General features: G+C 43.8%; 2 protein-coding genes across 3 annotated transcripts in view; one reads left to right on the top strand and one right to left on the bottom strand.

Moving 5' to 3' along the window:
* Positions 1–16,651, bottom strand: part of CTNNA1 (catenin alpha 1) — a 120,320-nt gene that overhangs the window by 49,383 nt on the left and 54,286 nt on the right. The window contains exon 8 of the mRNA XM_026097704.2: positions 791–871. Coding sequence (XP_025953489.1) covers positions 791–871 — 81 coding nt within the window. The remainder of the gene's footprint in view (positions 1–790; positions 872–16,651) is intronic.
* Positions 8,828–16,224, top strand: LRRTM2 (leucine rich repeat transmembrane neuronal 2). 2 transcript variants are annotated; one of them, XM_026097705.2, is made up of 2 exons: positions 8,828–9,235; positions 9,569–16,224. In XM_026097705.2, the coding sequence occupies exons 1-2, from the start codon at positions 9,232–9,234 to the stop codon at positions 11,113–11,115; spliced, it is 1,551 nt and encodes a 516-aa protein (XP_025953490.1). In that variant the 5' UTR covers positions 8,828–9,231; the 3' UTR covers positions 11,116–16,224. The 2 variants fall into 2 exon arrangements, with proteins under 2 accessions (XP_025953490.1, XP_025953491.1); XM_026097706.2 differs by having other exon boundaries at positions 9,997–16,224.

The raw sequence follows: 16,651 nt of genomic DNA on the forward strand, positions 1-16,651 counted from the left end.
ATTTTCCTTTCATTGTATTAATATGCAAAGCTAAAATCGTTCTATCGTTGATCCTTTCTCCTTTGTGTGACCAAGGCTTTCCCTGTACTAGGTCTTCTCTATACAGTTCTTGCTTCGATTTAAATTAAATCTCCTTAAAAAAAAAAAAAAAGGATTAGTTATGTGAGTGCAAGTCACCAGTTTGGCCACAGTATATTGATTTAGCAACTCCTATTGGTTTTGTCTGAGTAAATATGCTGCTTTCTCTCAGCTAATTAAATAACATGCTGATTTAACTGCTTTTATTTTTCTATGAGAATAAAATCATTTTTGAACAGACGATCCCACATTTACTTGCAAAGGGGAATATGTCGCTTGAAAAAAAAAAAGAAGAAATCAAGAAATTTGATGTTACATAAACAGAAGATACACAGGATACAGTCCTTAAAAAAAAAAAAAGGCTCTCTGAAATGAAGCCCAGCAGAATTATAAAACGCAACCAATTACATTTAAACTCCACAAAATTTGTCCCCCTCCTTCCCCCCCTTTTTTTTTAAACTCATTTTTGCCATCAGGACAATCAAGAATCAAACATGTTTATTGTATGGTTAACAGACGGTTTACATTTCCAACCCCCATGCTGCCATGTGATCCAGGCACTAGAAGCTTCGAGCATTTAATTCACGAAACACAAGCAGGGAAGCCTATTGCCAACTGGAAACAAAACAACAGCTAACATATTCCCAAGGGGGAATACATGCAGAAATGCACTCATTTGTCTTGACAAGTATTAACTTTAAACATTAACTACCTGTCTACGCAAGTCTCTGGTCTTTTTGGTCATTTTATCAATCGCAGAATTCAGCGCATCACTTCTTTCTTTGCGTCCAGCCTAGAAAACAAGAGACAGGGAGAGGTAAACAGTGTGTTCAGGGTCTCAAGGTAAAGCCAATATTATTTATTTCAAATACATTTTCAGCTTTTTTTTCCTCCTCCTCCTCCTTTTTAAACCAATTATGCAAGTTAGAAAGAAATTCTCCATGTCCCTAATAAAGCACTACTACTACTGGCAGGTTTGGGCGGTATGGTGCTATCTTACCAACGGAGGATTTTAGCCTTAACACTTGTTAGCTTCTTCTCAAAGAAAAATGATGGTTTCATAAATCAGCTAGAGACCATATTTAAGCTCTGAATTTCAGATTTCTTTTCTCCAAGAGATCTATCAACAATTACAGGGTTTGCACCCAACCTCAAGTCTAAAACAGCTCACCCCACCCCACGCAGAATAGTCCTGCTTAAATCCTGAGCCTTCTGCACCTCCTCTACCGAGAGCACTCAAAGCCTACCGTTTGCACCCGATGCGCTACCTTGCACCAACAGACACACGCACCGCGGGCAGCGGACGTGGCGGCACTCCCTTACACTGTTTTATACTCTGTGACCGTCACCGAAGATCGTTCTTGAGCAGTCACAGGTCTAAGCCAAAAATCAACTATATCAAAAGGCAAAATCCTTACAAAAAGATTTGTCGGGGATGAAACCCACCATCAGATGGGTATCCAGGCCCACCCACCAAGCGCTAGGTTTCCCCAAGGTTTGATGCAGCAAGCGTCACGTTAGCAATGTCCTTGAAGAGGGAAAGGGGCCAGAAAGCAGCAAGGACTTCTCTCTTCATAAGCAGACAATGGGGCCAAAATACTCTAATTTGTATCAATTTGGGAGCACCAGATAAAGCAATAGTGTCCTTACAGCTTCACCGGGAGCTTTTTCTTTCTATTCCTCATATCAGAATTTTGAAACATGCTTTATGCAAGCCCAAACCCATTTCTAAAGTCTGATGGCACAATCAACATAATTAGCCTGTTGAGAAAAACCCAGCTAACAGCACTAAAGTGAGGGTATGCTAATTACTGGTTCTCCAGGTGGCATGTTGATCTGAACTACTTAGATGGACAGCTTTGAATCCAAAATTCAGAGTCCAGGACACAGCCAAAAAAATTAAACAGAACTGGAAACAACAATTAGGATGCTCTGAAGTCATGAGAGTTAAATACATTATTGAAGATTTGTCACCTCCCTGATCAAGTAATTTTATTCTCATCACAAAAGGCAACCAAAAACTGCCTGAAACGAAAAACTGAAGTCAGTTCCAACCATGCTGGCAGTGTCAGCAGACCCTGAGTTATTCTGTTTTCCACTCCACACTCAAAAATCAAAGCAGAAGCTTCTGAATAAAGTGAAAATTACTGCTACTTATTTTTTGAACAGTTTGTTGTTCCCCTGCTTGGTAGACATGGAACAAAAAAACCCACAAATGAAAATCCATTTAGGCTAGAGAGCATTCATGCAGATTGTACTGAACGCAATCTTCCCTTTCTCCCAGGCTGCAGTTGTGATGGTGGTGGAGCTGGTGCGCTTTTGCCCATTTGCATTCATTATGCTCCCAAAGCAAATAACACGCTACTTACAGGAGGGAAGTCACCTAGACCGCTAACGTTTGCCAGCTGTCGTCGGTCAAACCGAAAGCCTGCTGAGACATCAATCTACAATTCCAATTTCTGATGCTTTCCGACACTCGCATCATTTTTACCTATTGCAACCTGATCACTTTAATGAAACTTCAGCACTCCCCTCTACATACACATTTTTTCCAGGAATACGTTTGAGTATAAGACATATATTCACCCATCAGGTAGAAAGCCAAACATTCAGCTATTCCAAGAAGTGCCATTTTACTTCTCCCTGGGTGCACCTACATTACCATTTCAATGTGAAACAGCAGTAGGTTTTTGAAGCGTATCTACCACTCGCTTCCACTTTGCTGTCCTGCAGTTCACAGCACAAAGCAGTCTTGGGACACGTGGACGGGATACCTTTCAGACGGAGGGAAACCACAGCCATGGTTTCCACTAATGGATGTTCAGTCCGCGGGACCAGACCACAGCTACTCCAAGGCATAACAGCCAGAAAAGCATGTAATGTGTACATTAGGGCCTAAACAGCAACAATTTCATACTGTTGAGCTGCTCCTATTAAGCCACACCATGTACTAACACAGAAATAGCTATATAGCCTAAACCCACTAAATTTTAGCAAGGCAGCTTCTGTTTACTTCCACTCTGAAACTTGTGATAGAAAATGTCCTGCTAATTAATGCCTTATCCCATACAGCTGCTAACCCGGCCCTTGGTTAAGGGCTGCAGCTGGCCAAGGGAGGTAGGAGAAGAGCATCAACATCTGCACTTCAGCAGCAACAGAGGGGGAACCTGCTGTCATTAACCTCTTAAAGCATCACAGCCAACTCTAACAGAGCTCATTTGTGCTGGCCCTGAGACACGGATGTCAAGTTTTGCCAGTCTGAAGGCTACACTCAAGTCTCTTGACTTTTTTTTTTTTTTTTTTTTTTTTGCATAAAATGAAATATAATTCATTAACTGTGGGGCTAACTACACCCTGGAGGCCCACCTTTGGTTGGTGGTTCGACAGGGGCTGCTACAGCACGCTCACATGAAGGAGCGATACAGCCTCTGGCTGCTCGAGCCAGGTAAACCATGTAAAAATGGTGGAGATCATCCTAGACCATAACGACCACTTTCTCCAAGCTCCTGTGAGTCCAACCTCCATGAATTTTACCCACCAGTTCCTCACTCCAGCTCAACAATGTTTGAGCTAGTGTCTCTCTAATATAATAAACCATTTTTACAGGCTCAAAAGTGACAGCATACCACATCTGGGTAATCTGTTCTAGGAATCAATTACCCTTATTATTATAAATAAATAAATAAATAAAAAGACTCCTTATTCCTAGTCTGAACTTTCAGGGAAAAGCCAAATATACTAATGACTCAGCAGCACAATACATGCCAGCTATCAGTTGCTCTTATGCCTTGGATTAGAAGGACTGACAATAGTGAATTCCAAATATTCAAACACTACTAATAGGATTTTCAGATATCCCGCACAAAACTCTGCGATCTTGGAGGAAATCACAAGCTTTGCAGTCGACTGTACAGCCAGCAGCTAATAGACTCACAAGATTTCATACAGTCACGTTACCCATGTCTATCATTTTGTATTAAGATAGCACAGCTCTGTCCAGTATCGTGGATAATAAAAACTCAGCCCTAGTACAAATTTACTCTAAGATGAAATAAGATCTTTATAAAAGAGGTTAGAACTGGTGTTAAAAATTGATCCCTTTCCCACACTCTAGAATCTGCGCTCTTCCAACGTCGTTACTACCCTGCTTGGAGAGCAATACAAATAGCCACCGTCACATCCTCCCTGCCGCAGCTCTTACGGCTATCCCCACAATGTATATATCTTTTAATGGCTTAAAGCAAAGAAAGGGGATTTGTATGCAACGAGGCAAGTGGAATCACTATCTCAGTCAAAAAAAGCATTCCTGTTGTAGACTTGCCACCTGAATAAAAAATAAGTAAACGAAGTTTTCCTAAAGCTATTGATGCACAAGTCTAATGCCAACTAATTTATAAAAGTAACAAAGTAGAGAATGGTGGCGATAAGGGAACAAATGTTATCTTAAAGCAACAAGGTTCAGCGCTGCATATATTACAAAATAGTTGCCCAGAAAACAATGTTTTTGTAGCTGGAATTCTCTTTAAAAACTCCAAAATATATCACGGTGGAAGAGTTAATCTACAAAGTCCAGCAAACAGATCGCAAATGAAGCAAATTAACACAAACCCAAAAACCTTCCACACCAATCTTGACGTTTCATCCATTTAAGTCAACCTGAGCTCCCATGGCGATTGAAGGAAACGGGGCCCTCTCACCCGGCACCCAGCCCTCACGTTGCTCTGAGACGTTTGGTGGGATACGAGTCCGTTCATCAATCCCGGGCACAGCCAAGACTCCCTCTCCCGCACACTATACCCCAGTCACATCAGCTCACCCTCCTTGTCACCTACCCCACAGCTGTGTGACTAGAGCCACCGCTGTCTCTGTGGCAGGAACGTGCAGCCTCAACCGCAGTCCAACGCACAGCTGCCTAGAAAAGACCTGTTGGAAAGGGATTTTCACTCCAGGTAGGCTGTGGCTTGCCTTCTAGTCTGTTGGTACAGTAAACAGTACCGCGGTCAAGGATGGGGATTTAATAAACAGAACGAGTGTTTGGCACGTTTTCCCGTTGGCCAGCCAGGAAGGAAGGAAGCTGTACATCAACGTGCAACTACCGACGCAGTACTTCACGCGGAAGCGTTGAGACGTTAGTGCTCACATTTGGCTTGCTGCATGCTTAATTTTCTCCTTGACACCTTGCTTAATTTTACATCTGCAAAGGGTAACCTGCCGTACTCATTTATGACCCTGCTGTAAGGGCTGCAAACAAGTCCCAGGTGCAGTAGTGCTGATTCATGGCCAGAAAGGACAAGCAACCGCCACCACACAGCAACTTCAGCAGCGCCTTCACGTCGGAGGCCTGCGGGTCGAGCAAGTCGCTCTTCCCCAGTGCTGGGCTGCAGTGCTGGTGGCTTACATTCTGCTGAAGAACTCCCCAGAGAGAAAGGCCAATTCCTCCGCTTGCACCGCTACAAGGAGGAACTGAAACGTGCAGCCACTGCCAGGGAGAGAGAGCTGGCAGAAGCCTAGGTGACATCCACTGCGCTGCTGCCAAGCCCGCCTCTGTGTGCTTTGCTGCCTGCAAGACAATGCAATGAGACCTACCGTGCCTTTCTTCACCATCGCTCCTGCTCGCATCCTTCAGAAGCCTCTGCAGCTTACCTGAGGAGTTTGACACGTCTGTTGATGACACGGTTTCTTTGTAGATCCGTTCCCCTGTTTCCATCTAAAGGGGCTCGTTGCTAATCCCATTTTGCCGTAGTGCATCCGAGCAACGGTAGGTGCATAACAACGCTGCTGCCACACGTCCCTGCTAGCTCCTTCCTTTGCCTCACAGCCCTAACAGCACAGCAAGAAGTCTATCTTTTGGCAAAAAAGCAGCAGCTAATGCTTTCGTGATTGCTGAAGTGCTAATGTCCAGCAAAACCTGACGGTCCTTTTTTGCACAGAAGGTGAAGCTCTCTCTGGCTGCACAATGCCGTACGCGCGAACGCAAAGCCCGTGTGCCACAGGCTCGCGTGCACGCGGGGAGCTAGAACCCGCCGAGCCCAAAGCGCAAGGGAGTCGCGCAGCTCACAGCCCCATCAAGTAAAATTAGCTTATTTGTTGCTCTTAATACACTAGGAAGCCTTCCACAAGATGTCAGCCTAACTAAATGACAACGCTAGCCTTAGGGTCCAATTTTACTTTGCTAGCGTGTGTGTTTACCAGGAAAACCAGTCCTTTTGCTGCGCGAGGAGCGGGGTAAGGACGATGTCCCCCAGGGGTTTCTGCGGTTCTAGCAGTTTTACTCTTGGGGGGGACATGCCGTTCTCCTTCTCCCGTATTACACGTGACGATTTCGGTCTCCACCTTGATGTGCCTGTTCTGGGAGAAGTCTCCAGATGGCACTGTTACATGTTTTTCCTCAGCATGCAAGCAAGTTTTCAGTCTCAGAAGAAATGCAATATTGTGCATTTTGCAAGCAGCTGGAGTTTATTCCCTGCCTATTACAGCTCAACACCCAAGACAGTTCGCGGGGAGCAACTTGAATATCAGCATAGAGCTTCAGATCTAAAAACAAATCAGATGCATGCTTTTGGAAAGATCTCTGTTATTTCACATCTAGTGCACATAAAAACATGTTTCACCAAGAGAAGTGCCCAGAAAGTTCGTGTTAACAGTTTCCCAAACAGCAAACTCGCTGGCAAGGTGCTAAATAGCTACCCTTATTCAGTTAGGAGCCAAGGCATTCAGTGCTTTAGAAAGGAAGCAACTTACTGTGTTTGAACATTAACTCTTCACTCTGCACCAAATTACACAATCTTAAGGTGGGAGGAACCCACCAACAGCTACTGATGCTAAAAGGCAAAACCATTCCCCCAAAATCTAAATTCAGACTCCTGGTGATAACGTAAGGAGGCAGCACAAGGCGGTAGTAACAGGTGATCTTGCAGCTTTTTTTACCATTTTATTAATTGCACCCTTGCAATGTTGTTTTTAAAAGTTACTAAAATGTGAATCAACACTTGAAAACAGGATTTTGCACCAGACTAGCTGCTATAAGCATAACTACGGGCACAGTGTCACAGCAGTGCCAAGAGGCAACTGGCAACCGATGGCTTCGGCTGCATTTTTGCTTGTATCATTTTCTTTTTCTGCAAAGTGAATACTGACTCTGAAGAAACTCTTTAAATAGGTGTGTGTGACTTATTTGCAAGTATTTCTTTCAACCTAGAGCAAATGTGAAAATATTTATGATGACAGAGCAGTTGAACAAATTTAGCTAGCAAGTTCTCATTTGCTTTATCGTTAAAGCCAGCTGCATTATGAGTGTGTTCTTTTACTGTCCACCTTCTCCATCCCTTTGCTTGCTGCTTCATACTTCCCTTAAGTTACAGCTCCACTTGGGAAAGGACAATCCACCGCAGAAATGATGTACTGCAATCAGCGCTACAATTTAACTGGAGGACAGAGAGAAGCAGGCAGAAAACAAGTTTAGCCTAAATGTGACTCCCTCTAAGGGACCAAAGTCTAGTCACAAGGGTAGGTGGCCTCTTCCAAACCTCCTTTTGGCACAATTCATCTCCGTGTCCCCTCCCCATCAGAAAGGGCAGTTTATTCTTCTCAGTTCTTTCCAGATTTCGAGACCACAAATGCCACCTCACTGTTGCACAGTATTTTATAATAGTACATGATTGCTTCATGTCTCATAGTGAAAATGAGAGACAAGTGCTTATTCAAGGAGCTGGAGGAAGGGCGCGAATCCCCCCCCGGGGCTCGTTCCCACTGGAGCCAAGGCCAGAGCGGCCTCACCGAATGGTCTCCTGCGCACACCAGAAAGAAACCCCAGGAAAGCGTCTGCGAGACGCTGCGGCAGGGCAAGTCGCTCTAGCCTGGCCCCGGGCCGGCACGCCATCCCAGCGGAAGCAGGGCCCACCTTTTCCCGGGCAGCACGGCCGTGGTGAAGCCTTCCAACTGCTCCGAGCCCCAGCTGTAAACGCCAAACCCGCAGCTCCGTCTCCTACACTCCAGCCCCCAGGAACAAATCAGTCAGTACAAAAGCAAGAGTTTTTGGAGAAAAAAAAAAAATTAGGTTTTCTAGTTTCATAACTGCATGCTGTCAAGCTGGAGTCCAATGAAATTTTTCCCGTGCTCTTACGCAAGCTTTACTTTTTTTCCAGAAATTTCTCACCGCTTTAAACGGCAGCCCCGGGCGCTGTGCTTCGGGGTGGGCGAAGGGGCTGGCCGCCCGCCCCGAGCTCCCGGCCCGCCTGGAGGAGCGCTCCCTCGGGCACGCCCGCGCGGACGCCGGGCACACGCGGTCGGGCTGCGGAGCTTTAAACTGCCAAATCATTCTCACCTCCGCGAAAAGCTGCTGCTAATCAGCCTTCGCCCATTCAAGCCGCGTACACTTTACGCCTTAAAGTTCCTTTCATGCAGCAAAACCTAACAGAAAATTGGCAGCAGCTCGCGTTAAAGACGCTTCCAACTGCAGCTCTCCGCTGCTTTTAATGTCATCCGAATAAAACTAGCAAAGACCTAATAGGGAGGGGGAAGCGGTGGGTGGTGACAAGTCACTCCCGTTCCTCAAATTGTGGGGACGAAGGACTCCTCCGGTGGATTTATCCCCCCCCCCCCCCCAGTGGTCTTTAACGTGATCACAGTATGCACCACAATGCTTTAAAACAGCAAAGCTTCTGGAAAACCCAAACAAAAGGAACGTCACCAGGTGACGTCAGCCTATATACAGTCCTGCGTGGTCGCGGCACATAAGCAAACCCATTCTTGTACCGCTGCCCTGAAAAGCTTTTCAGTAAACGCACTCATGCTACCACAGGAGCTTCTCTCAGCAATAAGCCACCCATCTGCCATCAACAAGTTAGGACTAAAGGAAGCCACAGCTGCGGAAAACGACATCGGGAGCTTCAATTAAACAGCTGAGCAGTCACAGAGGACAAAAACTTGTATTAAGCATTGATTTAAAAATCACAGACCTGTCAGAGGAGATCAAGCCAGCGATTTCAAAAGGAATACTTTAGGAGAGGATCGTGGATTCAATTTTGCACTAATATCAAAGGACACTAAACCCAGTAAATTATTCAAAGGCAATCTCGCATTAGAGCCTTCCACAGACTCACGGCGTTGAGTCTAAAACTACGACTGAATGCAACCTCCAATGTACTCAAAAGAATGGGTAAGTTTACACATTTCTCTCTATCTTGTATAATGAACGAACAGCTATGTTTTAAAGCAGCAGTCAGGTACTAAAGCCAGTTTTTCTGAACTGAACCTTATGAAAACTGTTCTCAGATTGTGAGACTGTAATCCTCCGTAATACCGATAAAGACTCACCCTAAGTATAATATCCAAGTATTCTGTATGTAGCATAAAGTTGTTTCTTGCATTTAGAATTAGCTTTTCGGAAATGCATGGCAATGTTATCTGCAGTGAAATCTTCCATGGTGATGTTCAAAGTATACTGATAAGGCTATCCTATCTTGTTGTTTCCCTAAATTATATTCTGCAGGCTTACATTTCAAGTGGCCATTAGGGGCTCGTATGCTGGCAGCACTATATGCAATGAGTATGGTTTTAAAAATGCTGCCTGCCTTGGGCATGGCTTGTCCACCAAAATGTCGCTGTGAGAAGCTGCTCTTTTACTGTGACTCTCAGGGGTTTCACTCAGTGCCAAACACCACTGAAAAGGGCTCTCTAGGTTTGTCATTGAGGCACAATTATATTACTGAACTTGAAAGGGATCAATTTGCAAGCTTCAGTCAACTTACTTGGCTTCACTTAGATCATAATCAAATTTCAACAGTAAGAGAAGATTCTTTTCAAGGACTGTATAAACTTAAGGAATTAGTCTTAAGTTCCAACAAAATCTTTCATTTGCCAAACACAACTTTTAGCCAGCTGCTTAACCTGCAAAATTTGGACCTCTCTTTTAATCAGTTGTCCTCTCTGCACCCGGAGTTGTTCTATGGCCTTCGCAAACTACAAACCTTGCATTTACGTTCCAACTCCCTGCGGACTATCCCGGTCCGCCTTTTCTGGGACTGCCGTAGCTTGGAGTTTCTGGATTTGAGCACAAATCGCTTGCGAAGTTTGGCTCGCAATGGATTTGCAGGATTAATCAAACTGAGGGAACTTCACCTAGAGCACAACCAGCTGACAAAGATTAATTTTGCTCATTTCCTCCGGCTGAGCAGCCTGCACACGCTCTTCTTGCAGTGGAACAAAATTAGCAACTTGACATGTGGGATGGAGTGGACCTGGGGCACCTTAGAAAAGCTAGATTTGACTGGAAATGAAATCAAAGCCATCGATCTAACAGTTTTTGAAACTATGCCTAACCTTAAAATACTCCTAATGGATAACAACAAGCTAACCACCCTGGACTCCAAGATCTTAAATTCCCTCACGTCCATAACTACAGTGGGCCTCTCCGGCAATCTGTGGGAATGCAGCCCAAAGATCTGTGCCCTGGCCACCTGGCTGAGTGGCTTCCAAGGTCGGTGGGAGCACTCGATCCTCTGCCACAGCCCAGACCACACCCAGGGCGAGGATATTCTAGACGCGGTTTATGGTTTTCAGCTTTGCTGGAATTTATCGGCCGTTGTCACATCCCTGGCGACGACGTACAGAGTTCCAACTACTGAGCACACAAAAAGAATGAGCTCTTCTAATTTCCATATGGGAGACAAAGAAATGCCAACTACAGCAGGCATGGTCGTTACCACTGAAGAACATTTCCCCGAGCCAAACAATGCCATCTTCACGCAAAGGGTAATTACAGGAACAATGGCTTTATTGTTTTCTTTCTTTTTTATCATTTTTATAGTGTTCATCTCCAGGAAGTGCTGCCCTCCCACATTAAGAAGAATTAGGCAGTGCTCAATGATTCAAAACCACAGGCAACTCCGCTCCCAAACACGGCTACATATGGCAAATATGTCAGACCAAGGACCGTACAATGAGTACGAACCCACCCACGAAGGACCCTTCATCATCATTAATGGCTATGGACAATGCAAGTGTCAGCAGCTGCCCTATAAAGAATGTGAAGTATAATACCTACATGCCATCACAAATTAAATCAGATAAGTAACCTATTTTAAAATTGTAGGGGACCTACATCAGAGTCTAATTTTTACAAATGTTGACATAAAGCCTAATTTTCCAAGCTACTTAATGGAAACATTGTTTATGGAGTGGTGCAGTATTTTTAAGTTTTTTTTAAAAAATAAATCCATACTATTTTCAGTGTTGAAAAGCAATGATTACATTAAATTTGCACTCCTACTGTTTAAAAGTCTAAAGAGATGCTCACCTCAATATGTAAAATGTTTCATGTTATGTAATTATATGACTGTGTGTAAACATTTATACTGAAAGTCTCCATATTCTACTTTTTCTAATGAAAACAGGCTGCGAGCAAGGCTAGTAGGTGTCTGTGCAGAGATCTGCGAGGGGACACACACTCCATTTGTTCCACTGCAGCTATACGATCCCAACCACTCCAGCTGGCTCAGTTCACTTTAAAGGCAGACTTGGGGGATGCTTTTCCTTCTGCGATAATCTGACTTGAGGAAAAGGAGGAGGAAAAGTAACCAAGGTGCAGGAAGGGGATTTAAGTGCGTCGGGGAGCACTGAATTTATTTTAATGTAGTTTTCCTACCTCCATAATGCTAGTTTGGCTTGCCTAGAGGTACCTTGCTAAAGCTCACAAAAAAAATTCAGAAGGGAGCAGTTCACACAATCACCAGTTAATCAGGATGACTCTCCAAATGCTTACAAAGTAGCCAGCATAGCTTCTTTATTTAGGAAGGCTCAGTGCAACGTGATCCATTCGAGATATTAAATGCATTCAATTCTTACTGGATCTCTGGCTTGACTTGATAATGCTTTTCATGAATTCAGGCTAATTACTTACAGCTAAGAACAAACATTATTTCAACACCTTTTCATGTGTAAATACCCTGAATGCAAGTTTTTTTTTTCTTTTTTTAATTAAAAGCAAATATCAATTGCGGGGTTAAAAAAAGAGAGGAGGAAGGAAGAAGCCTCTCTTTGTCCCCCTCCGCCTGCCCTCCCTCCCTCCTCCCCCCAGCTGAGCTTCCTCTTGCCTGGAAGCTATTTTCATGCACTAACCCCACTGGTTTCTCGGGAGACAGAATTCGCCCCTGTAAGATAAGCTTTCACTTGTCCGACTCTTCTGAAACCGTCAAATCTTCCAAAATTCAAGGTAGTTGCCAGGTCAAAAATACATACCTTCTGATAAGATAGTATAAGATAATCAATTTATAGAATAGTTCACTGAAAAATGTTTTGTTTCTTAACATGGGACAGAATCTAAACTAGTATGCTGTTTAAAAAAAATATAAATATATATATATATATATATTCACACACCCCTCACTCTTAAGGAGTAATTTGATTTCTTTACCTAGAAGTACCATATTGCTATTTATACTATATTATGAAATTATATGTAAATATTTGCAGATCTATGCAGCGACGGTGGTACTAAGATGCCACGGGGGTGGGGGGGCCACAAAAGATTACATTATTTTTAAGTCAACTGTTCAAGTATTGTAAACATTCTAACCAAAGTCAAAAGGACCAGAGGGATGGATTTTTTTTATATATATATATATAGATGTACATGTATGTATATTTAAAAAATGTGTCGTGTCAAACGCTGCAGTGTTAAACAATTACCAGCACACACAGACGAAGAAAAGAAATTCCTCACAGTGTTGACATACCTTGAGCAAATCAGTAATCACAGTATGCTAATTATGTGTTGTACCAAACTATTCTGCGAACTTCTCAAACAGAAAATCACTGCATAAAAGTCTGTTTGCTATTTCACTCTGCTTTTATATATCTGTATTACCACTTAGTGAGGTATTTAGGGTGCAATTATACAACAGTTTGATGTTTTATTGTGAAATGAATTTGTCCAAGACAATTATAGCAAGATGAGTGTGACTTCTGTTCAGATTTTACATAAAGGTTTTTCAATTTCTGGTTTTGAAGATATTAATTGTGCCCACCATCATTTTACTTTTACATGCAGCGCCCTCATCATAAAGCAAATATTTTCCTGTTTATTCCCTGTGACTCTGTACTTTAACAGAAGAGATTCAGTCAAGACTATGGTTTTCCCTGAAAATACCTTTAAGCCCCATAACGGTTCATGACATGAAAAGCCACCTTACACCTATTCCATGAAACGACTATTACTGTTAGCTGAATGCAATCAATCCTGCTAGGCAAGTGGACAGTGAGCGACTACTCCATATGATTAAATCCCACGTGAACAAGAAAGCCAGACCCCAGATGAAAAGTTTTTTAAAAAAATGTATCAGTACCTAAGTGTATTTAGCTGCTTGTAGAAAGACTTGCTTCATCCCTTCCAAGCAGGAAAGCTCACAGCCTTCCCCTGCAGCCAGGCTTTTGCACTGCTCTCCGGCAGATGGGCACGACCACCGTCTTGACAAAAACCTGCACCTCCCAGGCACTTCCCTTACCTTGATTGAACCAACAGTGGTCGACACGGCTGGGTATTGGAAGGCAGATTAATTCTGGGAATGATTTTCATGTGCAACTATGGGTGCCAGTAGAGACGACATTACAGCTGAACTATTAATTATGCTGCCATTGGCAGGCAAATAATTTTGCTATATTGTCACCAACTATCAGATGTCAAAACCGAACTCTGAGGTCCTCAGCCACCTTTGCGAGGAGCTCCCCATTTATCCTTGCTATCCAGGAGAAGCTCTCACTGCAAAATAGTTTCACAGGTAACCTGGTAGTCTTCCATGACAGAGAATGGTAGGGAGAAGCAGCAGCTTGCCCAAAGTGGTAAGATTACTGTCTGGGGATGTCTTTCCAATGGTTTCAGCTCTGCACAGAAGCAACTTTATTAGCTTATGATTATGCCCAACAGTAGCAAAGACAGATGTTCCAGCTGATTGGCAGTGCTGGATTTAAACCTCTTCTCTGTCCCAGCCCCTAATCCCAACTAAAATCCACTCGTACCAACCTCATCCACGCAAACAGCATTGCTCCAGTGCCTCAAAGCAAACAAAAGCAAATGCCCAGTACCTCTTCCCCCTCAGCATCCCCATTTCCAACTGGTGCTGCAATACAGGCTGGGCTCAGAGGTGGCACAGAAGTAAGGCCCCGGACCCTGCCTAGCACCCTGTCGTTACATTTCCCTTTGACAATCTGTACCATCCACTAATATGCAGCCAATCTTGCAAAGACCTCGCTTTATGCCTGCTATTTGCAAGCCCATTTGTTGCCAGGTTCCGGGCGCAAGCCAACCGTTCACTACGCATTACGTTTAGGGGAACAGGTACCACAAAACTTACAGAAAGTCAAACACTGGCAGCAAAGGCAACGTGAATTCCCCGAAGAGGGACACTAAACTGCAGGCTAAGCCATCACTCCATGCAAGGACACAACCAGAGGCTGCGATTTTTTTTTTTCCAGAGTTACTCTGTCTTCCGCTCCCGACTGCTTGCGACTCTGCCGCACAAAGAGGGGACTGACAACTGCCTTGTTTGGCAGGCTCTGCTTCTTTTTTGGATGGAACACAAACCAAGACGATTTGGTTTAAATCGATTGCATTTCAGCATGAACACCGATGACAGGAGGTTAAGTCGCTCCCCCCAAATATCAGCTGTCTCGCGCAGCTTCGGTATCTAGATACTAAATGGAGTTACAGGTGCTTCACCACCTCTAGGCACACAAATGGTCAGGGGCTTTTAAAATAGCATTTCTTCTGCTGCTCTTACGACCCTCGTCCCACTCAGAGACCTCATCCGGCTGCACTGATTTTCACCCGGCTTCTGCTCCGCTTCCCCCCCACGAGCCTCGGTGAAATACAAACCCAGCAGCCAAAGTTCAGTTTCTGAGTCATCACGTTGCAACGGGTCTGAATTAATATATTTGGTTGCACTCTAGCTGCTTGCTCCGCGTTAGATCTTTTGTAAAGGGCACATAGCTAAAGATTACTTGATGAGGAGTAGCCTGGATTAGGGTTCGGACCCCGACTGAAGTGTTCCTCTGCACAGCGGCAGCAGATCTCCCCATTTCCTATCGGATGCCGGCAAAATTAAAGCCACTGTTGCAACTGTTTTTGTTTTGCTTTTCCCCAAAGCAGAAGTTATCTGATTTTTCACAGATAAACCCGGCCTGTATGCAAATCCAAGTGTCTGAGCTTATGCCCACTTCTGCTGCTTGGAAGGCAGCAGCCCATTGCTAACATGTGAAAACAGAAAGCATCCAGTGGCTTTAAACCAGAAATCTGTGCTAAATGCTCGGGTTTTTTTTTAATGTGCCTAAGTTAATTTCTGAACTACTTCAATGAAAATAAAGTTGATGTGAGTTTGTGATCTGCATAGCTATTAAGATCCATCTGTTCAGACCTATGAAATCTACCCAGAAAGCTAGATTTCATCTTTCTTATGAATTTTTCCATAAAAATGAGATTTCAGAGAGGAACACAGTATTTCTCCTCTCCAGAAGGAAAAAAAAAAAAAAAAAAGAAAAGGAACAAACAGCAAAAAGGAACGGCACCTTCACAGCAGCAGCAAGCTGCTCCCTCCCAACGTCCTTCTCCCTTCCACAGCAGGGGCCCGTATACCCAAACTGGCGCCAGGGCTTGCTTTCTAAGCCATCACGCTAGCAGTGTGTTTAAAGGCCATTTCATAGCCAGCTGGAAATCCAGCATTTCGCATCTTGTATAAAGCCCTCCTGTGCAAAGCATCTACGGAAAGGTAACAGAAGCTGTGATGGCTATAACCAAACCTCACCTCAGACAGGGCAAAACTCATGCTATCTAAGGGCAAAATGACGTACAGCTTGTGCACCTGTGATGTGGGCATTGAAAAGCACCACCTGCTATTTTTCAACTGATCTTTTGTAAAAAGGAAAAAAAAGAAAAAAAAAACCACCATTTTTCTTTTTAGCATCATGAAAACATTAGTGAGTGAACTATTCTACCAGCTTAGCAACCAGAGATTACAAAGAAAAGTCCTAGATTCATTGTATTTAAATTATGTTTAAAGAGCCAATTTCTGATGGGGGGTATAAGTAATGGAGTAAAATGAAGAGCAGTGTACATAAAAATTTTGGTATTAAAATTGTGTATACTGTAAAACTGAATTTGCCTCTTTCTTGCTCCTTTTTCAAACAGAGGTGTCAAAAGTTTTTTCAAGAAAAAAAGAAAAGAAAAAAAATTAAAGAGACCAGTCTACATCCATCATGTTTTAACATCAACACTATTCAAAGCACATCACCTAGGCAGCAAAAGCGCAGTTTGGGCCAGGCCTTTTGCTATCCCCACACCAAATACAGCACTTAAAATCAGTCTACAAGATATGAAGCAGTGTGTGAACTCTTCTCAGAGGAGGATGCCTCCTGACCACCACAAATCGTTCCCATAGCAAGATGGCAGTAACAGAACGAAAACCAAACCCAAGCTCTTGGCTCTGCAGACCGAACCCTTGCAACTACCTGCCTCGGGAACAGCAAGGCCAGGAGCATCTTCTCCAAGCCACCGGCCGTGGGCCTTGGCAGCGACCAAGCAGAG

This window comes from Dromaius novaehollandiae, chromosome 15, assembly GCF_036370855.1.
Source record: "Dromaius novaehollandiae isolate bDroNov1 chromosome 15, bDroNov1.hap1, whole genome shotgun sequence".
NCBI lineage: Eukaryota > Metazoa > Chordata > Aves > Casuariiformes > Dromaiidae > Dromaius > Dromaius novaehollandiae.